The 24,122-nt window shown below is 53.1% G+C and overlaps 2 protein-coding genes across 2 annotated transcripts; one reads left to right on the forward strand and one right to left on the reverse strand.

Moving 5' to 3' along the window:
• Positions 1 to 2,430: 2,430 nt before the first annotated feature.
• On the reverse strand, positions 2,431 to 12,137 carry TCN1 (transcobalamin 1). The gene is made up of 9 exons (XM_005280555.4): positions 11,998 to 12,137; positions 11,045 to 11,227; positions 10,244 to 10,393; positions 6,096 to 6,248; positions 5,736 to 5,914; positions 5,106 to 5,292; positions 3,509 to 3,701; positions 2,942 to 3,060; positions 2,431 to 2,725 (listed from the first exon to the last, which is right to left on the reverse strand). Exons 1-9 carry the CDS (start codon positions 12,074 to 12,076, stop codon positions 2,664 to 2,666), a joined length of 1,305 nt encoding a protein of 434 aa, XP_005280612.2. The 5' UTR covers positions 12,077 to 12,137; the 3' UTR covers positions 2,431 to 2,663.
• Positions 12,138 to 13,516: 1,379 nt separating this feature from the next.
• On the forward strand, positions 13,517 to 22,234 carry LOC101935301 (zona pellucida sperm-binding protein 3-like). Its single transcript, XM_065591766.1, has 9 exons — positions 13,517 to 13,670; positions 16,072 to 16,250; positions 17,483 to 17,595; positions 18,490 to 18,593; positions 19,080 to 19,251; positions 20,115 to 20,226; positions 20,527 to 20,713; positions 21,149 to 21,391; positions 21,939 to 22,234. Exons 1-9 carry the CDS (start codon positions 13,601 to 13,603, stop codon positions 22,193 to 22,195), a joined length of 1,437 nt encoding a protein of 478 aa, XP_065447838.1. The 5' UTR covers positions 13,517 to 13,600; the 3' UTR covers positions 22,196 to 22,234.
• Positions 22,235 to 24,122: the final 1,888 nt, after the last annotated feature.

Here is a 24,122-nt window from a genome sequence, read left to right on the forward strand (position 1 = left end):
TGTTGCTCCAGGCTGGAAGCTGGCCTGGCTGGAGAACAGTTCTTATGCAGCCATGAGGATGAGCTTTTTAAGGGAAAAAGCTGCAGGGAGCTAAGGAGCTAAATCCCTTCAGTGCCCCTGAACACCCTGACCTGCTTAACCATGCATTTCTTGGGTGCTGATCACTGCAGTGTCTGGATCCCAAAGGGCTGCTGCTGCATCACATTCCCAAGACAGTGAGGATCTTCCCCATCAGCTCCCATCCTCCCCATGTTGTGCTTACAGCATAGGCGGTGTTCTAGTTTTACTACTTGTCGCCCTGCATCAAAGCGCAGCTGAGTGGGGGAGGGGGAGATGCAGACAGAGGGGTGCTGGGCCAAACCTGAGTGACACTGCAACCCTGTACACCAGGTTGCAATGCTGCTTGGTTTGGGGCCCTGTGAAATGTGGCACTCAGTACAGCCTTTCCCTTCGCCTCCTCTTACCCCCCATGCTGGGTGGATGTGGGAAATACTCTTCTTCAGCCAGGACAGGGGGTTTGGGGCATCGACATGGGACAGTCCCGCTAATCCTTGGGCAGTCTGCCACTGTGACTCAATATGTAACTGGCACCAAATTGGAGAGGGCAGCAAACGCACACTTAGGGATCGGGGACTGCGACTAGGGTGACCAGATGTCCTGATTTTATAGGGACAGTCCCGATTTTTGGGTCTTTTTCTTATATTGGCTCCTATTACCCCCCACCCCGGTCCCGATTTTTCACACTTGCTATCTGGTCACCCTAACTGCGACCTGGAGAGATCAGAGCAGGGGGGCTTCCGGGACTATGTAGCACAGATTCACTAAGGGGCGACACAGCCTAGTCACTGCCCCCATTGGGTTAAAGTTAGATTGTAATTGATTTGGGGCATGGATCATCTTTTTGTCCTGTGTATGTACAGCACCCAGCACCATTGGGACCTGGATAAATCAATAATAACTAAAAGCTGGTTCATTCCCTTTAGAGCTGGTAGGAGAAAGGCAAGTATGTTTTGCGCATGCACACACAAAAAATCAGAAAAAAACAAACCCCACCCCACTCCCCCACCATTTGAATGTTTGGGGTTTTTTTTTTATGTTTTTCCATTTTGTTTTATATGGCTGGGGGTGGTTGGAACTAAAAAAGGGAAGAAAAAAAGGGTTTATTTTCCTTACAAAATGATATTAAAAATTGATTTTTTTTTTGATCCATTGGAAAACACTTTTCCACTAGAAAGTTTTCATTGGCTCTGAGTCCCATCGCTCTCCCTAGCCCTCTCCCTGTATTTTTTTTCTAATTCCCTAGGCAGTAATTTCCGAGTGGGTTGTGATGGCAGAAGTGGGGTGCTGCGGGGCATGTGCCTATGGGAAGAGCCATCTCCAAAGACATGGCCCACAGAGTGGAGCCTCCTCTAACCACGGTCCATGATCCAGGCCTCTGACACCTCTGGGTTCTGCTGTGGAGGCACAGTGGATATCACAGTCAGTGGGGTTTACTGCTTCTTCCCCCTGTAGGGTGAGTCCACAGCTCTAGCCTCTTTCTCTTCAGGCCCAGTTTCCAAGGGCCAGGTGAGGTGGCTGAGGCCACCACTGCCAGGGCCGACGAGAGGGGGGGAAGCCGGTACAAATTACTGGAGCCCGGGGCCTGACTATGTTGCATATGTTTTTGTCTTTCATTTGTATACCAGGCAGGGCATATTTGTTTTTGGTTTTTTTTTTGCACATCAATACAAATCCTGTGTAAAGATTTTTAGCTGGTCTGCCCTTGCTGGGGGGCCCGAAAAAAATTTTTCACCAGGGCCCGAACCCGCTCTCAGCGGCCCTGACCATTGCTAGGGCTAAAGGGCTACGTCCCCCAGCTGGCAGCTTTAGGAGAATCATCACCCTCCCATGTGGATCAGCCACTGCTGGGGGGCTTGGGCCCAGAGTGGGTGAGGCAAGGATTCCAGGCAGTGCTGCTGCTGGGGATCCAGGCAGAAGAAGGGGTTAGCTGGGCTGTTAACACCATTAGCCTCCTATTCTCCACCAGCAGTGCTCTCCAGCCTGTCCTGCTTCACCAAAGGCCTTAATGACCTGCCACTAACGATTCTACAGCTAGTGCCCCAGCAAGGGAGATTCCAGGCCTGGGGACCGCTACTCAGTGCCCCATTGGCCAGGGCCCCAGAGGGGATGGTGACTCCATGGTGAGCCCAGCACCCCATTAGCCAGTACCATGGAGGAGACAGAGTCTTTAGGGTGAGTCTAGCACCTCACTGGCCAGTACCATGAATGGGATGGTTGCTCCCGGGTGAGCCCTTATCTATGGTGGGGGAAGCAGCCCTGCTGCTGTGCTGTTTCTCCAGATGGAGGGTGCCCATCAGAGGCTCCATTACCTGCATTACCAGTTTCTCAGCCCCTCTCCTTGCCTGGAATAACCCTCACGGTGTGGCCAGCTCTTGCAAAGGGTTTATTTCAGGAGCGAGGGCCAGACACAGGCAGAGCTTGGGAAACAGTCACACAGATATGAAAACAAGACACAGTTGTCTCCAGGGGCCCGTCCTATCCCCTGCTCTGGGGGGAAGGGGTGGGGGCTGCTGAACCCTGAAATCTCTGGACAGTAGAAAGGCCAGGACAAGTTGCACCTTCTGGAGCACCCCTTGTCCCCAGGCTGGCCAGTGCCCTGGAGCTCAGTACACAGAGAATTTGACCTCCAGCCTCTCGCTGTTGGAGACGACGTAGTCTCCAGCACCTGGAACAAGAGGAGAGGAAAGGGAGAGTAAGGGACGCAAATGGGGTCAGTGGCCCCTCAGCCCCAACCACCCACCTGCACACCAGCCCCTCCCTGGGTCCAACTGTCTTCTCCAGGTTCTCATCCCTGCTTTCTCTTGTGCCTCTCACCCCCCTGTTCATCCCTCTCTCCCCCCACAGTCCCTCTCCCCTCACACTGCTCCCCACCCTGTCCCACCTTGGCTCAGCGGGATGCCATTGCTCAGGAGTTGCCAGTAGGTGCGCTGGTTGTTATCGGCCTGCAGCCCCTGCACGGAGGTGATGTATGGGCCCCAGGAACTCTGCGTGTACGTGAAGCTAAAGAGAGACAGAGAGAGTCATGCAGGAGGCCTGGTTACCACTGCCTCATAGCCTCTCCAACCCCCACTCCACAGGGACATGCAATTGAGGACACAGTGAGACTGAACTCCCATGCCATTGGGGGGCGGGGGGAGGAGGAGGAAGGGATTGAGAAGCAGCCAAGCTGGCCCCTGCCTGAGCTCCAATCTCCCCATCCCAAGGAGACATTGTCCAGCTGAGTGATGCGGAGGAACCAGCCTTGATCCCCCTTCCCAGCCCCTGAGGGTTTAACCTGCCCCCATGCACAGTGGGGTAGAAGAGGCATGTCCCCCCCTGTGATCCTAGGGACCCCTCTGTTTTTTTAAATCTCTGTTGCCCTAGGAGCCCCATGCTACCATCTAGCCTGCTCTCCGCTGCTGCTACTGCCACCAGCAATGGGTGCCGCATTGCCAGGCTGAGCAAGTACCTGAATTTGCTGGGGTCTTTATCCTGGGCGACCTCCATCACCTTGAAGAAGACGGAGCCCTGGGGCACGGTGACACTGATAGAGTTGTTGAATGTGTTGTTCAGACTATCGGCAACAGTGTAGGTGACACTGATGCTAGGTGGGCAGCAGCTAGTGGGTGGGGCGGGCCTGGCGGTGGACAGGGGGAGATTATCTGTGTGGGGAGAAAGAGGAGAGAGGGTGAAGAACTGCCACATATACCTTGGAGAGAGCGACTCTCTGACTGCAGGGACTCCAGTCCCATTAGAGTCAAGGGGAAAGAAAGAGGCAGAAGCAAAGACAGAGAGGATCTAGGCAATGGCCCTCTGGGAAGGAGATTAGCTGGGACTGAACCCAGGGCCTTTGGATCTATGATGATGATGGTCTGGTGATTGAGCTAAGGACAAGAGTCTTTAGATTGAGACTCATAAATCTCTAGGCCCTCCAGTCACTAGATGGAGACATGGAGCCACACTCGCTTAGCACGGGCTACACAGTAGAACTGAGCAGGAATTTTTCAATGAACCTTTTTTTCACTGAAAAATGCTGAGTTGATGTCCGAACTGTTCACGAAGCAGTGTTGAGTTGGTAGAAATTCCCGCATCGAAAAATGTTTGGCAGAAAGATTGCTGAACTGGAAAGTTTTGGTTTTTCAACCTGAAAAAACTTTTCACTGAGAAATTTTAGTAAATTTACAGAGAAAAAAAGCGGGTAAGTTTGTAGTAGAAACATTTTGACGCTATCAAAAGGAAACATTTTGATTGATACAAATCGAAAAATTTAATTTTTGTTTGTTTTTCTTTCTTTCTTGAATCTTCAGTTTGCGAACATTTTTGAGATTTTTTTGCCTTTTCAGCCTCATTCAGGATGGGAAACATTTTTGAAATATCAAAAATTCTCATGGGATGGGAAAACCATCCCCCCCCCCATCCCTTGCTACATGTGTTTCTGTCTGCCTCAGGTGCTTTAGATGGCCCAATTATCATCCTTAACAACACCCCGATGAGGCAGGACAGTGCTATTAACCACATTGTACAGATGGGAAACTGAGGCACAAAGACACAGGATACATCTATACAGCAAAAAAATCCAAACAACAAAAAAACCCATGGGAGCAAGTCTCAGAGCCTGAGTCCACTGATCTGGGCTTGAGCTCTGGGGCTAAAAATAGCAGTGAAGACATTAGGGCTCTGAGACCCAATCCCTCACCAGATTTCAGAACCCAGGCTCCAGCCCAAGCCCAAATATCTACACTACTATTTCTAGCCTCCAGCGTGAGCCACACGAGCCCATGTCAGTTGACTCATGCTCTAATTCTTTCTGCCAGAGGGTTGTTGTTTTTTTTGGCTGTGTAGATGTACCCTTAGTGACTTGCCCAAGGCTGGCTGAGCAGGGAGCTGAACATGGGTCTTCTAAATGCCAGGTAAGAGCCCAACCACTAGGCCACCCTTCCAGTGCATGGTTGAATTAATGGGCTTTGTCGGCCTGGGTGCTACCAGTTCTCATGTCCTGCGCTGGGAGAATGGGGCCTCTGCACTTAGCAACCCAAGGGATGCTGCCTTTGGTCTTCTCTCCTTACCTGGGTTCATGGAGCAGTTGAGCCTACTCACGTCCAGGTAGGTCCTGTTCTCCAGGGAAGGGAGGATCTGGGAAGCAGCCATTGGGTTTTTGAATGTGCCCTGGGGAATCTCGTCCAGGACCCTGTGCAGAGTCTGGAGGCAGTTCCAGGCCCCGGGTTTGAGATAGCTGGATGAGACAGATAAGGCCTGTGGAGGACAGAGAGGAAGGCAGGGTTACCTGCTGGGGCCTGGCTGCCCACGCCCAACATGACTGTGATAGAGGACAAGACTGCAAGCAAAGGCAGCTGGGAAAGGGCTACAAGAACACGTCCGGATGGCCCACCAGGGAGAGAGCAGAAGGGTGACTGGGATGTAGACAGAAGGGAGGGATATGTAAGGCCTTCTATCAGTGAGGGAATTCGCAGCCCAAATCCTCTGTTCTCTCTCTACCTGGCACTGAGCTGCCTCCATTTATGGCAATACGGTGTTAACCCTGGAACCTACCAATGACACAGTAATTGCTGACATTAACTATTCCACAGCTGAATTATCCAGATGCTCGGCAGTTGTGGGGAGGGTCTTTGGATTGTGGGTGAAGCTAGAATTCAGTCCTACCCCCTTTGATTCCCATTGGGACTCTGGTCCCTCACCTGCATAGCCAACCCGGTGCTGTAGATGTTCCCGATCACTCCATCTCGTCTTTTCTTAGCCAGGATTTTGTCCACTAGCCATTGCACGTTCTGTCTGATCTTCTTATGCACCTTCGGGGGGAGGGGCTGCCCCCTGGTCTGCAGGCAGATCTGAGCCAGGACTGCCACCGCTGCAGTGTCTGTGGGGACCGGAAGAGTGGCTCAGATGGGACTACCACGCCAGAGAGGGGTGAGGGACAGGGTCATCCCAGCACCCACCCCAGGGGACAGTCATGGGGATCCCAGCTCCTACCACCCGGGACCTCCCCATAGGGGAAGCCATGGGCCGCCAGGTATAGGAGGCTGTGTGCCTTTACCCACCCACAGAGAACTGGCCGCCGAGGTAATACTTCTTGTGGTCCGGGCTGAGGAGGGCGCTGGCATTGGCTGGTGAGAGGCGGCCGTTCAGCTGGCACAGGGCCAGTACGTCCAAGCTGAGTTGGTAGAAGTTGGTCAAGGGGTTGCCATGGATCGCTGTGGGGGAGAGACCTCCTGTTAGCCACAGACATACAGACTGGGGCCAGGATAGAGGGGGCAAAACGGGGGGCATGGGTGGTGAGATATATTCTTTTGTGGTGCCCAGGCTCCACGAATATTCAGGGCTGGGGGCCCTGCTCCACCAATATTTGGAGCTGGGTCTCTCCCCCGGCCCTACCTGGAGCGGGCCCCGGCCCCACCTGCCACCCTCCCACGCATCCTCCCCGACAATGAACGCTGCGAGCGGCTCTCCCTTGCCTGCTGGCGCCAGCTGCTGCTGCCTATAACAACAAGAGACTCTGGCAGCAGACTGGGGCCCTGGCTGCTGCACCTCAGGACGGGGAGGGGGAGGAGGCACACACGTGCTTGGCAGCCCTCCCCTCCCCCGGCATCCACCGAGAGGAGACGCCAAGGGGGCTTCCGGCAGGAGACCTCACTCACCTGAGCAGCTGCTGGGGCTTTGGTGAGTGTTTGACCCCGTAATCTGCCCCCCCGCAGCCACCACATGTGATGGCAGCCCTTCCCTCCCCCCCCCCCCAGCACCCACCCACTGCAGGGGAGGCTGGGTGGGGGGCTTCCTACACCTGAGCAGCTGGGGCTTGGGTTAATTTTGTGATATCCTGTCCTCCCTCCCGCCCTGCAGCCACCACTCCTGCCCCACGCTGGGCAAGGGGCAGCCCTGTCTCCCATCCCCAGTGAGGCTACTGTGAGTGGCAGCAGCAGGGGAGGCCACACATGATGGCAGCCCCCCCCCCAATACCCCCATAGGGGAAGTGAGGGGGCTTCCTGGACCTGAGAAGGGCCCTAGGAGCATGTGCAGTGACAGTGGTGCAGAGTGTGTGTGCTGCGGGGGGGTGGTGGGGGGGGGGAAGAGGAGGTGTCCCTCACCTGGAGCTTGCTGCTGCCGGCAGGGAGCGGGTTGTGGGGGGAATCATCTCTGACCCTAGCCCTGGGGCAGCCTGTTTGCACCCCAAGCTCCTCATCCCTGGCTCTGCCCCACCCCAGAGCCTGCACCCCCAGCACCTTAACCCTGAGCCCCAGCCCTGAGCCCCCTCCTGCACTGTGAACCCCTCATCCTCAGCCCCACCCCAGAGCCCTCACCTGAGGGGAAAAACACGCAACTTAAATTTGGCAGTCAGTTTGGGGTATGATCGTGTTTAGCACAATACTTGATTATTTTACACCCTTTAAAGTATATAATTGGTTGTATACAGGTGTTACGAAGTGGGAATGTTCTTAATGTTTTCTCTGAATATTGTGTGTGTACCTCAGTTTCCCCTATGCATTTCTTAAGGATCTAGGTGGTGGGATAAGGGTGTGTGATTGTTGTAGACACCCTATCTCCTGGCAGCTGATGACCTGGGCTGCTCTCCTGCAAGGTGCCAACTGAAGGTGTTGGAGAACAAAGAGATCAGGTGGCCTCCTAATGCCTGGAAAAGAGACAAAGGCCAGAGGAGGGGCTGGAGGGAGTGTCGGTGCCTGTGCGGACTCCCGGGGAAGCGCACAGTGTGGAAGGGGATGCTGGGATGCTCTGAAACTACTGAATACGAAGCCAATCAGGACTCTGTGGGAGCCTCCTCTCTCTGAGCATACTGTCTCCAGGGCAAGAAGCTTACACCTTCCTGGGTCTAACCTCGGAGCATTCAGCATGCCCTTCCACACAGTGTGCTTCCCGCAGCGAGTCCGCACAGGCAGGGCTCCTGGGGAAGCCAGAGGCTCCTGCACCCCAACTCCGCAGTCAGCCGGTAAAACAGAAGGTTTATTAGATGACAGGAACACAGTCTAAAACAGAGCTTGTAGGTGCAGAAAACAGGACCCCTCAGTCAGGTCCATCTTGTGGGGTGAGGAGCCCAGACCCAAGTTCTGGATCTCTCCCTGTTTCCCCAGCCAGCTCCAAACTGACACTCCCTCCAGCCCCTCCTCTGGCCTTTGTCTCCGGACAAGAAGGCCCCCTGATCTCTTTGTTCTCCAACACCTTCAGTTGGCACCTTGCAGGGGAAACTGAGGCACCCACACAATATGCAGAGAAAACATTAAGAACATTCCCACTTCGTCACAGCAGGTACAACAAAATATAATATATTGAAGCAGGCAAGTGCTGCTTCTGACTTTCCACTTTTAATTGACCCTTGTAATCTTGTGGCGCCAACGCGTTGTAGCTTCATTTTATCCCAGCAACAAATTCTTGATTTGTAGGACCACTAATAATCAACAATGGATAAATTCTTAATAAAGTTACCCAGAGAAAAAGAAAAAAAAGGTAATTCATCAAGTGACGGCCTGAGTTCGACATTCAGCTTTCAAACTGAAGTTATACAAAAGAAATATGCGGCAAATCCACAAAATAAGAAAAGGAGTTTTCAGCAATCTTGGCTATCAAGATTTAAGTGGTTGGAGTACAATAGCAAATTAAACAGAGTTTTTTGCTCAGTCTGCAAAAACTGTTCTGAAAAGAAGATCTTAATATTTTCTATGAAGGCCGAACTAACATTTATTTTGTCTGGATTTCAAGATTGGAGACTCGCATTGCGTGGTTTTACATCACACAAAAAATCCTCTTGTCACAAGGAAGCGGTAATGAAGTATGCTGCTCTGCAATCACAGGTAAATGTTTCTGCACTAATGTCGTCCAGTTGCAGAAAAGGGTCACAATCAGCTAGGATTGCACCGCACAACATTTTTACCAGTGTTCAGTACCTAGCTCAACAAGGAATAGCATTATGTGGACATAATGAGAGTGATTCAAATTTGATGCAGCTCTTGTTGTTACGCAGTACAGATTCTGAGGAACTGAGACAGTGGCTTAATCGCACAAAATACAAGTGACTGTCACATGAGGTTATTAACTAAATAATCGAAATGATGGCAATGATGGTGCTAAGAAAAATTGTGCAAAAGATAAAGGCTTCTAAGTTTTATGCCATTGTAATGGATGATTTGTCAAGAAAAGAACAAGTAAATTTTTCTTTAAGGTTCTTTTCTAGTGAAGACTGGGAGATTTATGAGGAGTTTATTGGGTTTTACCAAACTGATGCAATGGATGCTGCTTCTCTTTTCAAAATTGTGGAAGATACACTTCTCAGGTGTGATTTGCCCTTTTCTGATTGCCGGGGGCAGTGTTACAACGGAACCAGTAATGTGTCCGGCAAATTTACTGGAGTCCAAGCCAGAGTGATATTTGCAGATCGAGAAATTGCCAGCTTAATTCAGTGAGTGAAGTGAAGCAATTTCTAAAACAAAACAAAGGCTTGAGTGACATGTTGTCAGAAGTTACAATTCTCCTGAAATTATTCTATACAATTCTGACTACAACCTGCACCGCTGAGCAATCATTCAGTTGCTTGCGCCGACTGAAAAATTATTTGCAAACGACAATGGGCCAAGAAAGTCTAAATCACTTGGCATTTCTGCATGTTCATAAGAATTCTACCTCTGAATTGGACATTGCAAGTCTCCTGGATGACTTCATTTCAAGAACCAAAACATCAACGAAAAGTGTTTGCTGCCTCCTGAAGAACATCGCAAAAGAAGGGGCTATATTTGTTTTAATTTTAGAAAGTATTTGCTTTTGAGGGTTATTGATCAAAGAGTGTATGGTTGTTTCCGTATTCAAAAGAGTATTAATAATGTTGATATTCTTAGTTAAATAATTTTTTCTTATGATAGTGATATTGTGCAATAAAGAGAAACTTAAACGCTTACAGTTTCCAGTCCATTTTTACACTATTTAATAAAATATATATCAGCTTACAAGGCAGGAGGGTGGGGGCGGGGGGGGGGATTAGACCCATTCTGGGCACCACCAAAAATTATACAAACCTGCCGCCCGAGGGCGTGGGATGGGGGAAAGGGCCTGAGAGAGGGAGACACAGAGAGATGGGGAGAGAGAGAAGGGAAAGGGAGTGAGGGGATGGGAGAGCTCGACTGTGTGGGTGCAGAGGGGTTGAGCCAGGCAGGATCCCCCACCCCCCCCCAAGGCTTGGGCTCCTCACCTATGTTCTGCAGCTCCGCCTGGAACTTCTGCTCCAGAAGATGCACCAGGTTGATGGTAGAGCTGTTCGCAGAGACCCGCCGGGGGTCGGAGCAGGAGGCCTGTTGAGCCAGGATATGTAGGGCCACCTGGCCCGAGGAGAAGGACACAACTGAAAAGCAGCGCGCCGGGGTGGGGGTCAGTGGGGGTCAGTGCTCCCTGCCCCAGTCTCTATCTCTGCCTCTGGCTCCCTGCCCCAGCCTCTGCCCCACTGCCCCAACCACTGTCTCTGCCCCAGGCCCAGCCTCATCCTCAGCCTCCCTCCCCCAGTCTCCCTGCACCTCACCCCCCTTGGGTGTGTCTCTTTCCCCCCCACCCCGCCCCATCAGTCTGTCTGTTCCTATCTGTCTCCCTTTATTTTTCTGCCTTTCTCTTCTCCCTTTGGTTTCATGCTTTTCAGAAGGGAGCAGAGTTTCAGCACCAGTATTGTTGTACCCAATGGAGGTGCCATGGGACGCGAAGGGGTGGGGAGATGGCTGTTGTTTTTGGGGGTGCTGTGGGGCACAGTGGGCATGGGGAGATGGCTGTGTTTTGGGGGCTGCTAGGGGGTCACCTCTATCTTACAGAGGGGTGCATATTTGGGGGACAGCTTTGTTGTGGGGTCACCATTACCCTTTCAGGGGGTCTGACTTTATATGTGGGGTTATTGGGGACCCCACTTCCTAATGGAGGATTGGGAAGGCTGGTTCTATTCGGGGGGCAGTGTCAGAGTCCCACATGCCTGGTGGGTGTCTATGTGTGGGGAGGGGGGCAAAGCCCTTACCAGCTCGCTGCACTGCGTCCTGGCTCAGTTTGTTCAGCATGTCCTGCTCGATGTGCATGTTGTGGTCCTGGGCCAGCCTCAGGGAAAGCAGGATGCTGGGGTTCGGGGGAGCACTAGCATCCACTGAATAGATCATCTTCTTCTGCAGATCCCTCACTAGGGGGTGCTCAGCTTCATTCACGGCTGGTGGAGGAGCCAGGATTACACATGGGTAGTCACAGCTGGGGGCCTATTCAACTTCCCCCCCCCCCATCCCCAGAACCAGCTGAGGGGGGAATGCGGGGCCCCAGGCATTAGCCAGGAGGAAGTTAACACACCCCAGTCCTAGCCCCATGCCAATTACACCCTATTTCTAAGCCCGCCTTCATCAGCCCCCCCAAAACCTCCCTGCCCACCCCCCGTCTCTCCCTGGCATTGTAGCTATGCAGATATGCTCTGCACAGGCTGTTTGCACATGGTGAAGGGAGGGCACGGTCTCTGCAGGTCACCTGTGTCCTGGCTCAGAGACAGCCGCATCCATGATCCCTGTCCCCGCTTCCCTATTTCCCCTCTCCCCCCCTCCCCCCGCCATGTGTGAAATTTCCCAGGCCGGTGCAAGAGGCAGGAGAGATGGGAGGCGAGAGGCCGCCATGGCCTGGATGGCAGGGACAATGAGGCTATTATTGTTCAGCCTCCAGTGGGGCATCAGGAAGGGGAACTCCTCCTGAGCTCCCAGGCGAACTGGACAGACCAGTTTCCAGGTTTGGGTGATGTCTACACTGCACACCCATGTTGGCAGCAGAGACGACAGGAGTAGCTCGCACCACAGTGAAAAGCAGGGTGTGCCCAGGCTGTGGGGTGTAGCTACACGAGTCAAGGGAAGGCTCTGGTGGGGAAAGGCTCCCTTCCCCCTGCCACCCCAGAAGTCACATCACAGAGAGGAGGGGTACATGGCACAGGGCCATTTGACTCACCACAGCCCTGGCACAGCCCCCCAGGGGTGAGGTACAGGAGCAGGAGCCCAACTAGCATGGTCACCAAAGTCCTCATCATCCCTCTGTCTCCAATCACTCCCTGGCTGTGCTGGGACCTGGACTAGGACCTGGTATTTATCAGCTGGAAGGAGGCGGGGACACCAGGGTGCCCTGCCCTCCTCCCCTGGCTTGTCTCACCCTGCTGCTTCCCCATAGCAGACGGGAAACATTGAGCAATGCCCAGCAGTATGGGCAGGTCTGTGCCCCAGAGACCAGCACAGACAGAGCTGGCTGGGGCTGTCAGACCACTACTCCCTCCCCATGGCCTCTGGGTGCTGCGAGGAGCCAACTGGCACCAGAGACCTAGATGGAATTTTCCCAGTCACAGTTCATACCCCCATCCCCCACCACCCTGGTGAACTTGGTGCCACCGGCCCCGGGTGACATCTCACTTAAGGGCTGTACGACTGTGAGGCCACAGCTGGCTAACACCTCTGCCCAGGCACATGGACACCACGGGCCACCCCAGTGAAGTTGTGCACCAGGGTAACAGAGAGGGAATTTGGGCTTCTTGGTTTTATCCCTTCCTGGTTTCCCAGGTCATTGTGTGTAGATGACCCTGGCCATAGGCTGGGATTGAGGGGCATCAGGAGAGCTGGGGTAGGGAGCCCTGGGGTAGGATAGCAGAGGGTTACAGGTTGGGATTGAGGGGCCTTGGCAGAGCTATGAGGGGAGGCCAGGGCTGGGGTAATGGGGCACTGTGGGTTGGGATTGAGATTCATCAGCACCAGAGCTGTGTGTGGCAGTGGTCCCAGGGATGGGATATAGGGGGCCTAGGGTCAGGTTTGACAGGCACTGGTAGAGCTGGGTGGGGGCTCAGGATGGCACTGAGGTGGGTGGTTCTGGGGTCCAGGATTCCAGTGATTTCAGCTGAAGCCAGGGCTGCCCAGCACCTCTGAATAGCAGGCCCCAGGAGCCTCAAATTAGGCACCCAAAACTAGTGGGTGCTTGAAAAATTAGCCCTTGAATGTTCTCTGTCTCACTTTCCCATCAGTATAATGGGGGTGTTTTGGGGGCTCCTTCCTCACTCACCAACTGAGGTCGGGGGAGAGTTAGTTCATCCATCTGTGCATAGCACTAGGAGATCCTTGCCTGGGAGGTGGGGTGTTGTGGTCTTGCCTGTGTCTGAGGGTTTCATCCCCCAGTGTTGGAGGGATACAGGGAAACAATGGGTAGAAACTTTACAAACAAACCTGCTCTTACCACAAAGGGGTTGTAAACAGACATAAAGTCTCTTACAGAAGTGGGTAGGGGGCTTTTAATTTATCCTCACTAGGAAAGGGGCAGAGTTCCCACTCCTGGGAGCTGAACCTACAACGACAAAGGCTCAGAGTAGCAGACAGCTATTAGCTAGAGCCTGCCTGGCTTTGGTTGGCTACTCTCACCTGCCCCTTGTCAAAGCTGCAGAGGATGGGACTGGAGCTGTGGCCCATGCTGGTAATGGAGGAATCGCAGACACCTGAGTGCTGCTGCCCCCTGTATAAAACCAGCCAGTGGGGGCAGCTTTTCCTTATGTGGCTGTTTCCTGAAGGGGGAGTGGAAGATGGGAGCTCCTGGGGGTTGCTGGACTTTGCTCCTCTTAGTCACTGGTGCTTGGGCTCAAACTGCTTCAGGTAAAGTGGGGGGAATGAGGGATGCTGGGTGTGAACTGAGCCTCTTGCTGTGGTTTATCCTCCAACTGTGTGGGGACTTCCTGCTCTGGGTTCCAGCCTCCTGGAAGAGCTGCTGGGTGGGCAGAGCCGGATCCAGGTCCTGTTGTTCCAGTGTTGCACTGGAATTTTATGTTCTGGGCAGGTAAAACCTAGGGCTCTCCTGTATGGAATGTATTCTGGGCACCTGCTCAGTGACTCTTATCTGCTGGCAGAGTGCCTACAAAGTTTCATTTCCTCCTGGCCCACGTGGGAAACCCCAGTCTCCCTGCAGATGCTGGGTGTGGAAGTTGCTCCCTCTGCCAGTCTGTGGCTTTAAATCTCCCTAAGTATGCAAGTTCCCTAGGGCCTAAATAGCTAATCTCTTACTCTAGGCAGTGTAGCCATGTTGATCCCAGGATATTACAGCACAAAGGTGGGGGAGGTAATACCTCTTAGTGGACCAATATGGCCCAATAAAAGATCATCTCACCCACCTTGCTTCTCGTAAAACAGTGGTAGATACTGCCACTATTCAACAGAACAGTCTCCAGCCTGCTGGTGATAGGCGTTAGGGAAGCAGTTATTGATGTAGGAGCTGCAATAAGGTGATGAGATGTAGCTGAGGTCTGTAGTGAGGAATCCACTGTGCTTCTCTCCCCTCTCTCTCTCTCCTCCCGCCCCCTCCCCCAAAATCCTAACCCTTGACTTTGTCCCAGGTGGGATGGGTCTGAGCAGTTTGTGGGTTAACAGACCTGCTCTCTCAAAGGATACAACACTGCATTTTGGTGGCTGGCTTCCTGGGGCTTAGTGGCAGCAATGAGACAACAGTGAAGGTTCCTCTTGTGGTAGTTATCTAGGTGCCTCTGGTGGCATGAGATCTGTAACACAAGGAGATACCAGCAGGACACTCCTGTGTGCCCACTTATGAGACTTCTGGGGTGGTATGGCCTAGTGGCTAGAGTGGGTTGAACCTCTGAGTTGGGGGGCCCTGGGTTCTAGTCCTTGCTCTGAAGGGGTGACCTTGCTGAAACCAAAGCTTGCCAGAGTGGCTGCTGGATTTCTGGGTACCTCATTTTTGGGATGTCTGGCTTGAGGCACCCACAGATTTAGCAGTTGCTGTCCAACATCTGACTCCATTTCCTGCCCCCACCCCGGGATGCTTGGTGGCAAGCTGCATTGGTGCTCCTCAATGCCTTTTGGGTCCTTTTAATGGTTAATGCTCTCACTTTCTCCTGCCTCTAACCTGGTTTTATCAGTGAGATCTGTCACAGCTGGCATAACCTGCTGGCTGACAGTTTCCTTGTTCCTCCTCCACAATCGGGGGAGATGGCTGAAGGCAGCTGTCTGGTATTTCAGCTCTGGGGTTGGTAGAGCCTGGCACTGCTGTGGCTCCAGTTTCCACTCCTGAAATGGAGGTGAATCCTGGTCCTCCGTGTCTGAGTTGGGAGGCTGGGGGCTGTTGGAGACGTAGTCCGGGCAGACTAGGGCCGGGTCTCCACTCAGCTTTTTGTCAGTCAGGTGTGTGTGTGTGTGTGTGTGGGGGGAGAACATGGTAAGCTGCCAAAAATCCCATGTAGACACAGCTATGACAACAGAAGGGAGCTTCTCTTGGCTTAGCAAATGTTGTTCCAGGAGGTGGTATTACTCTGCTGACAAGAAAAACATCTTCTGTTGGCATAAACTCAGCCTGCACTAGGGGGCTTTGCGATATAGCTCTAACAGACTAATATTGTGTAGACAAGGTCCGAGTCTCCATAACCCTGCATGTCACCAGTGTGTTATTGCAATTCTAAGCCATCTAGCTCCAGGATTCAGTAGCTGCCATAGATCTAAGGACTGTCTTGCTCAGTGTAATGAGGTGCAAGGGACATATCTCTCAGTGATGGTGGTTGGTGGATCCTCTACTTGCATCACTGGACGCTCACCCCTTCTGCTGACACTGGGCTTGTCCATCTGGTCACATTGTCACTGGCTGCTCCTCCCAGGAGTAGTATCAGTGCATGCCCCTGGGCAGCGGTAACGAGGGATGAGTTGTTGGGGTGGTGGGGAAATCCCCTCTCCTGCTAGCACAGATCTGGTAGCTGGACCCTGGGAGGTGCTAGGGATCAAGGATGGCCTCTCAGGCACAGGGCAGGTGTGTGGAAGGAGCATGTTGGGGTTGCAGCTACTGGGAGCAACTGGAATTATGGCCCTGAGCCTTGTAATGATGTATGAAAATACACTACAGCCCCAGACACAGTCAGTAATGCTGGATATCTACCCAGCCCTTCCTGAACTCCTGTGTCCTGGGAGTGGTATAAATCCCAGGACCAGGTTTCTGGGGCTGTTGTGTCTGGAGGATGCTGTAGCTGAGTCTGTTAACCCCTGTGCGCTCTGTCTGCAGTGTCAGTGGTGTGTGGCAGCTCGCGGCTTCAGATCACGGTGCTGGTGGATCTCTTTGGCAACGGTGTGACTGTCTCTACCAGGGAGCTGACGCTGGGGGCTGGCTGTGCTGTGACAACTGTTGGGCCAGATAGATTCCAGCTAGAATACCTGCTGTCGGCATGTGGGGCCACCATGGAGGTGAGAGCAGAGACCAGTGGGGGGCTGGGTATGTGGGTGGATGTCAATCTTTCTTCCAGCTGAGTGCAGCCTGGTTTCAATCCTCAGCCCCTCCCTCCCCGACCTCCTTTTCTCCTGAGGGACACCCACCTTTCCTGAGTGATGGAAATCAAGCCTCACATTCACTCACTCCCACTGCTGGACACGGAACAGACTCACTGCAATGAGGCTCTTCTTGAATCTGGATACACCCTGTCCCATGCAGGAGAGAACGAATAGGGGATCTATATCCAAAGAAGCCCTTGGGTGGAGGGGAGCCCAGGGGAGAGGGCCTTTTAGCCGTCAGATACTAACCCATAGCCTTTCACTTCATGCCCCCAGCTAAAGTGGGTGAATGGTACAGTGTCTTAAGTACGTTGCAGGGGCCGTGGAGGGCTTAACACTGCTGATGAGCAGGCGCAATGCAAATGCTGAAACAGATCTGTGAATGCTGGCTTGTGAAATTGCTTGGGTAACTCCTGCCTTCCTCTGGTGCCCACAGGTTCCTGCATTTGCAGGAGGTGGGGATACACAGATTGATCTAAAATGAGAAGTTACAGGCCTTGGCACTATTGGAGCTGGAAGCAGTGCCCAGGGTTCCCCATGTACTCAGCATGCCCCTATGGGAAGGGACTCTCCATTGCCCCCATCTGGAAAATGAGACTAGCTGCCTTCTGGGGGGGTGGGGGTGGGGGGGCTGAGGCTTAGTGTTCACATGTGATGAGATGCTCAGGTGGAAGGTACCACTGTAACTCCCTCTTTCAGGGCACTGCATGTCCCCTCTAGTGGCTGATCTGTGGAGGCTTGACTCTGCTACAGCCCCTGGCTAGAAGATGGATTCCTCTGGATCTTGTGGTAGCAGCTCCTGCTCCTAAGAGTCCCAGCAGTAGGTCCAAGCCCTGATGTTCCCCCAGGAGGGGGCTGATGATGCTATAGCAATGATGAACCTATTCTCTCCCTCTAGCTGGAGTCTCTTTACTACCTGCCCCCTTGAATGGCAGTGGCTGGAGGGTTGTGAGGGCCAAACATGGTGCCCTACTGGCTGGTGCTCTGAGGTCTCTCCAATGGTGTATGCACCTCCCCTTCTGGCGGGTCACAGTAGCTATCCTCCTGGGCTATGGCTGGACAGGAGGCCCTGCTGCTGGGTGGATGGAGCAGGGTGCAGCTGAGTAGTCTTGGGGATACTGACCCTCGGCTGTGTTTGCTCTGCATAGTTCCTCCCTGACACCATCCACTACAGAAACTTCCTCCACTACAGACCTTCTGCTGTGAGGGGCGTGATCCGAGCCAGCGCCTTCTCCCTCCCCATAGACTGCTTCTACCCAAGGTGAGTGAGCATCTTCCATGCAGTGCTGGGTGCTGAGAACTGTCCCAAGTTGCTTCAAGGAGCAAAGTCTCTCCCCATTACCTGGACTTGTTCACCCTCCTGCCGAGGGTGGCCTTGGCATTGCAGGGCTGCCCCACTGAGCTTTGCTAATGGCCAGGGAGTCAGGAGTCCTGGATTGTCCTGCTGAGGGTGGGATGTGGTTGCTGGGTCTGTCACACTAAGGCTGGGTATCCAGTCAACTAGAGCTGCCCAGGTCTTTAATGCTCATGGCTCAGCTGCAGGGATGCACAACTGAGCAGAGCCTTGGTGGGGCCTGATGGTCCATGTGACCTGCCTGTCACCTGCACTAGTGCAATGCTGACCTGCTAGTGCCATGCACATGCCATGCTAGTGCACATGGTGAGACAAGGAAATAGACTGAAGCCCTAATGCACTAGCGCTCATGAATGTCTCAGCTTCCTTCTTCACCACAGCTCTGTTCTGGCTACACCATAGTCTTGGCCTGAGCCAGGGGATAGAGGGGTGGCTGTAGATAAAGGGTTCTCAAACTGGGGGTCAGCCTCCACCCCAAACCTCCCTTTGCCTCTACCATTTATAATGGTATTAAGTATGGCTTTTAATTATAAGGGGGGAGTGGCACTCAGCGGCTTGCTATGTGAAAGGCGTCCCCAGTAAAAGTTTGAGAACCACTGATTTAGATGCTATGATGTGTAACTGATGAGTCCTGCTGGGATTAACCTCACAACTATGTGTTGGGGGAGGGTGTGATGGGCAATCAGGAGGGGCTACGCAGTGGCTGCCAGGATACCTCCAAAGGAGAGTGCCATGTGCCACCACACAATAGCAGATCTTGGGTGTGTGGAAGAGGTAGTCATTGTCTCCTCTCTGTTCCAGGACCAGTAATGTCTCTTCCTTGGGCCTCCAGCCCACCTGGGTCCCCTTCAGCTCCACCCTAATGCACAGACAGCACCTGGACTTTGCCCTCGATGTATATGACAGTGAGTACTGGTGTATTCAGGGGGATCTTGGGAGTCTCTGGGGATCCCACCCAGTCTATAGCTAAATGGCAGGCTGGCCTGGGAGCCCACTAGCCAGGCTTGTCTCCAGGGGATGGGTTAGGAAGGGACTTCATTGCCCATGCATATACTACCTAAACTGTTCAGAAAAAGGGGGAACTGGGGGCACCCCAAGTTTGGTTAATGCACCTCAGTCCTGTGTTCTCCCCCAGCCCTGCCAACACCCCTTCTCATCCCTGAGCTCCCCTTACCTTGACCCATAGCCCCCTCCTATGCCAGTGGTTAGTACCCCTCAGTCCCACCCTGCAGCCCCTATTATTCTAGCCTTGGGTTCCCCCTCCCACAGATCTGTTGATGCCACCCTCCAAGCCTCCTGTTTTCTTGCTGATCTCGCCTGCCTTACACCCCTTTCTCTGTTTAGACCCCTTTCTCAGGCAAAGTGTGTGTGTGTCCCATCTTCATCCTCAGGTACCTGGTTATCCCCCCTGTCTGATCCCACTTACTACCTTGGTGACCTGATAAACATCCAGGCATCTGTGAGAACTGGCAGCCATGTGCCTCTGAGGATCTACGTGGATGAGTGTGTGGCACGGCCAAGTGCAGCATCTTCCATGAAATATGAGGTCATCACAGACCACGGGTGAGTGTCTGGGGCAGAAGACTCTGAACAGGCTTTGGTGTCTGGTACCAAAGCACCATTTTATCTAGCAGGACTAGGCAGCGCTGGCTCAGGGAGAGGTGTGGGAGGGAAGTGGATGGTGGGCCTTCAGAGTCCAATTTGGTCAATTTCAGTTGTAGGATTTTTATTTTTTTTAAATCCTACAATTTAATTATTTCAGCTATTTAAATCTACAGTTAGTGTTTGTAACTGTAGGGATCCTGACCCAAAAAGGCATTTGGGGGGGGCAGTCACAAGGTTATTGTAGGTGGGATTGTGGCACTGCTACCCTTACTTCTGCACTGCTGCTGGCAGGGCACTGCCTTCAGAGCTGGGTGCCTGGCCAACAGCCACTGCTCTCTGGCTGTCCAGCTCTGAGGGCAGCACAGAAGTAAGGGTGGCAATACCATGAGCCCCCTAAAATAACCTTGTGACCCCCCCCCCACAAATCCCTTTTTGGTCAGGATTCCCAATTTGAGACATGCTAGTATCCCCTGTGACCACTGTATAGTATAGGGTAAAAGCACACAAGACCAGATTTAATGGGGCAGGCCAAATTTCACGGTCCATGACTTGTTTGGTTTTTTTCATGGCCATGAATTTGGTAGGGCCCTAGTTATTAGTAATGGTCTGAACTGCTCCTGTATCTCCAAGCTACTCAGCAGGCTGCTGGCCTCTCCACCATTGCCCCAAATCCCCACAATTCCTTGTCTCCCCACCCCTGGGAACTGGGTCAGGCCCAGACGAAGCTGTTTCTCAGGTCCCATGTGGACAGTCTAGGAGCCAGGATGATGGCTGCTCCATGGCACTGAAGAGGCTGGGTGGGTAACACCACCTCCCTACAGGTGCCTTGTGGATGGGCAGCACAGCCGCTCCCGCTTCCTTGCCCCACGAGGAGACCAGTTCCTCCGTTTCCAGCTGGACACGTTTATCTTCACTGGTGCTTCCAACAGCCAGGTCAGTACAGAGGAGGTGGGGACCTGAGCCACCTGGAAGGGCACGGACTTCCCTGTATGGGGTTGGGTGTCAGCAAGGCAAGATGGCTGCCGTCTCCATGAGGGACTCTCCCACAGGGTCCTGCAAGGAGATGAGCTCTCCTGTCTCTTCTCACAGAGATAGGGATGGACAGAGGTGTGGGGCAGAATAGGTGCTGTAAGGGGAGAGGGTTCCCTCAGCCTGACCCCAGAGTTGAGTTCTGGGCTCTCCCTGCATCCCATACAGAACCACACCTGGCTGTGACATCTCTCATGTTTTCAGATCTACCTCCTGTGCCATCTGAAGGCAGTGGCTGCCAGCCCTGCTGACCAGCACAACAAGGCCTGCTCCTATGACCCAGCCACCACAGCCTGGCACTCCCATGAAGGAGGCAACTGCTCCTGCTGTGCTTCCCCTGCTGGCTGTGGGAGCAGGAGGCGGCGCCGGCATCTGCCTCAGGACAGGGAAGGTAACCTTGCCCCTACCTTGCAACCCCCTGCAGTCCTGCTGGAGGAGCTTGCCTGGCTTCTGCAATTCCTTGGTGGGCTGGGGGAGGCTCCCTGGGCTAATGTCTCCCTGGGATCCTCCAGTCTCTGTACCCTGCCCCTCAGCTCTGCCTTGGCACCAGAGCAGGGGCTGCCCTATGGGCATGTGGCCCCTTCTAGCATTTGGGGGAGTGGAGAGCTGCTTTCTTTCTTACCCATTAGACTAAGCTTCCATCTGGCTGTCATCAGAGCTGAGCCCAGCTGCTTCTGATATAGGGCTGGATAGATCTGGCTTGCTGTACATGTGGCTTCCACCCCACCAGACCCTGTGCTGATTACTGGTGGGCATTGGCATGGCAGGAGGAGGGTGAGGCATCCGGCATCTGCTCCCAGACTCTGTGGCTGCTTTCTTCCTGCAGGGCTCCTTGGAGAAGCAGACCTCCAGCTGGGCCCCATCAAGCTGGCCACCAATTCCTCCATTACACTGGGCTCCAGCCCCCTCACATTGGCTTCTACAGAGCCCACCTCTGCCACAGCAGGGGCTGTTGAGCTCTCTTCCACTGTGTCCATCTCTGGCACCCCTAAAGCCATCCACCCTGACCTGTTCTCTCCCAATCGGGCTGTGAACTCCATTGTGAGAGGGGACATGAAGGATTCCTCAGGTGAGTGAGTGCTCTGATCTGTCCTCTGCCATGGGGTGGGGGAGCTGACTGGAGTGAGACAGACTCCCATGACCCATCTTTCAGTAGGTGACTTGTTGCTCAATGTAGCCACGAGCAAGGCCATGAGCAGTCTGGTCAACTCCTTATTGTCTCATCACCTAGCCAACTGGCAGAACTGACTAATGGGGTTGCTGCCATTGGCTGCAGGCCCCATATCCTGGAAATCTGGGGAGATCTGGAGTCAGTTATTCTCTTCCAAATAGAAATGGGGCCAAGCCACCATGTCTCGCAAGCAGAGTAGTATCCAGGAGGTGGTGGTGGGGAATGAGCCTTCCTGGGCTGTGTGTGTGTGTGTGTGTGTGTGTGTGTGTGGGGGGGGGGGGGGGGTTCTCTTCCCCCTGCCCCACACACAAGGGTTGATGGCTTTAGGCAGCAGCCACCATTCCCTGGTGGAGAACAGCTGGGAGGCCTGTTGGAACCATGCTGCTTTGACCACATGTCCTCACAACATCTCTCCTGAGTGCTGCTCTGAATTTCTTTCCCACAGGGCTGCAGCTCCCCTTCTCCGTCACCACCCTGGCCATTGCAGTGCTGTGCTCACTCTTTGTCTTCCTGGGAATCCTGGGTTGCTACTGCTCTACCAAGCGCTACCACAGAGGATACCAGATGGGTGCCGTTGATGCTGCCTTGGGGGAGTCTGGTGCTGTCGCCATGGCACCCACAGCCACTGGGGACTCCAATGTAGCCTCTAAGAAACCTGGTGCTGTGGTGGCTGCAGCCTGTGGGGAGTCTGGCTCCGTATGAAACTCCAGTCGCCTCTTAATAAACAAATAAATAAACCAACCAGTCAAGGGAAATGTCTCATTCCTCAGTGTGGGGGCAGCTGGGGTGGGGGGGACTTCAGCACCACCTGGCTGGCTGTGAGCCTCTTCTGTCACCACTTTAACTCTGGCTAGTCATACCAGTACCTTCTCCTTCAGGATCAGAAGACAAGCTGACCACTGAGGGTCAGATTGCCAAAAGATCGCTATCTTCCATATGGAGCTATAAGCTGACCTCTGGGCTGGGGGGAGTTTCTTCTTCTTCATCAATGGCTATACCATAAAACACCCACTATGTACCTTCCTCTAGGCACAGCACTACTGGTCACTGCCACAGCTGTGTGTATGGGGGCACATTTCATGTCCTCTGCTACAATGACCACAATGGGGGGGGGGCTTGTTGCTGAGGGAATATTCTGTTGCCTTTTCTGGGGTAAGATAGCTAACCATGATGACTTGGGTATTCTTCTTCTTCCCCACCCCACCCCACACACTATAAATGGGGTGTGGGGAGGATGCTGAGTCTTCATGCTCTGCTACCTCCATCTACTTTTCCTAGGTGCTGCTTTGGAGGGTGGCGATGGGGTGGGGGAGATAGGACAAACAAATTCACTCCATTCAAATCTTGGAACTCAAGGGCTTTGTGAGCTGACTGACTCTGATGTATTCATTAGCACAATCTGACTGATGTGACTTGTTTGGTCCTGTCTCTTCACTTGCTGTCCCCCTCTCACTCATGGTGGCTGGACACCCCCTCCCCCTACCACAGCCCCATACCTGATCTGAACCCGAACAATCCCCCCAAACAACAAGAGTCTAGGTACCCAAAAGGCAGTTAACTGGGGCTGTCCTGGTGCTGAGAGCATTTTGAGTTGGTGTCTAACCAGGTGTGAGACGCACAGGACTTCTCTGTCCATCTGGTGAGGTATCACTGAGAGTCCTGCTCTGAGGGGCTGAATGTGTGCTGATCTCTTGTGTAATTTAATAGGGCAGATCTGGGGGGGGGGGGGTGAGGTCCCACAGTTGGTCCTAAGCCATGCCCTGGTGAGAAGGTGGAAGGCAATGAAGGGTATGACTCTCTCACCCTTCCTGCAGTGACAGTCTCAAAGATCTTTCTGCCCCACCCCAGCCATGCTCAGAAAGGTGTCTCACTAAAGTCCAGCTTAGTAGCTACTGAGGTGGATTCTAGGTCTGCTCTCTGCAAATTCACAAAGACTTTTGGCCTAGATGTCTGAGTGCTGCGACCTTACACCAGCACTAACTATATCATATGGTAGAGGAGAAAACTCTCCTCAGACAGTTGAGGGTCTTGCTTTCCTGTGACTAGTAATTGGATTGTGTGTGTAAACCTGTGCTCAAACTGAGCTCTCTTTCCCCATCTATTGAGGAATGGGGAAAGATGTGAGGCACCAACTGTATCTGCACACACACCTCATTTGCCTGGGTGATCAGCAGACAGACTAGCTTTGCCAAAGTGATCAATTTTGGCTGTTTTGGGTTAAAACTTGGGTGCAGGGCTAATGAAATCTTATTGTATAACTAAAGGGTAGAGAAGAGAACTATGCTTAACAGAACCTAAGTGAGGAAGTCTCTCTAACTGTAAGCTCACTTGCTAAGTGTGTGGTAGTGATGTCAAATCCAAGTGAAAGATGAAGTGGGAATAGACTTTTCCTATGTGGTGCAGTTTCTTCTTAAAGCATCTTAGGTGGTGTTTGGCCATCTTCTCCAGTGTTTAAAGAGAGCTGAAAGGCCTTTCAACTTATTTCAACCTTTTTAGTGATCACTAGAGCTGAAACCCTTAAGTTGATGTAAGGGGCTGAACCTTAGATATTGGGGGAGGGTCTTCTGGTGAAAGAAGGGGCAGCAGTGGCTACCCACTCTAATCACTAAGCACTGGATTAGGTGGTGGA

Source organism: Chrysemys picta, chromosome 4 (genome assembly GCF_011386835.1).
Source record: "Chrysemys picta bellii isolate R12L10 chromosome 4, ASM1138683v2, whole genome shotgun sequence".
NCBI classification, from domain to species: Eukaryota; Metazoa; Chordata; order Testudines; family Emydidae; genus Chrysemys; species Chrysemys picta.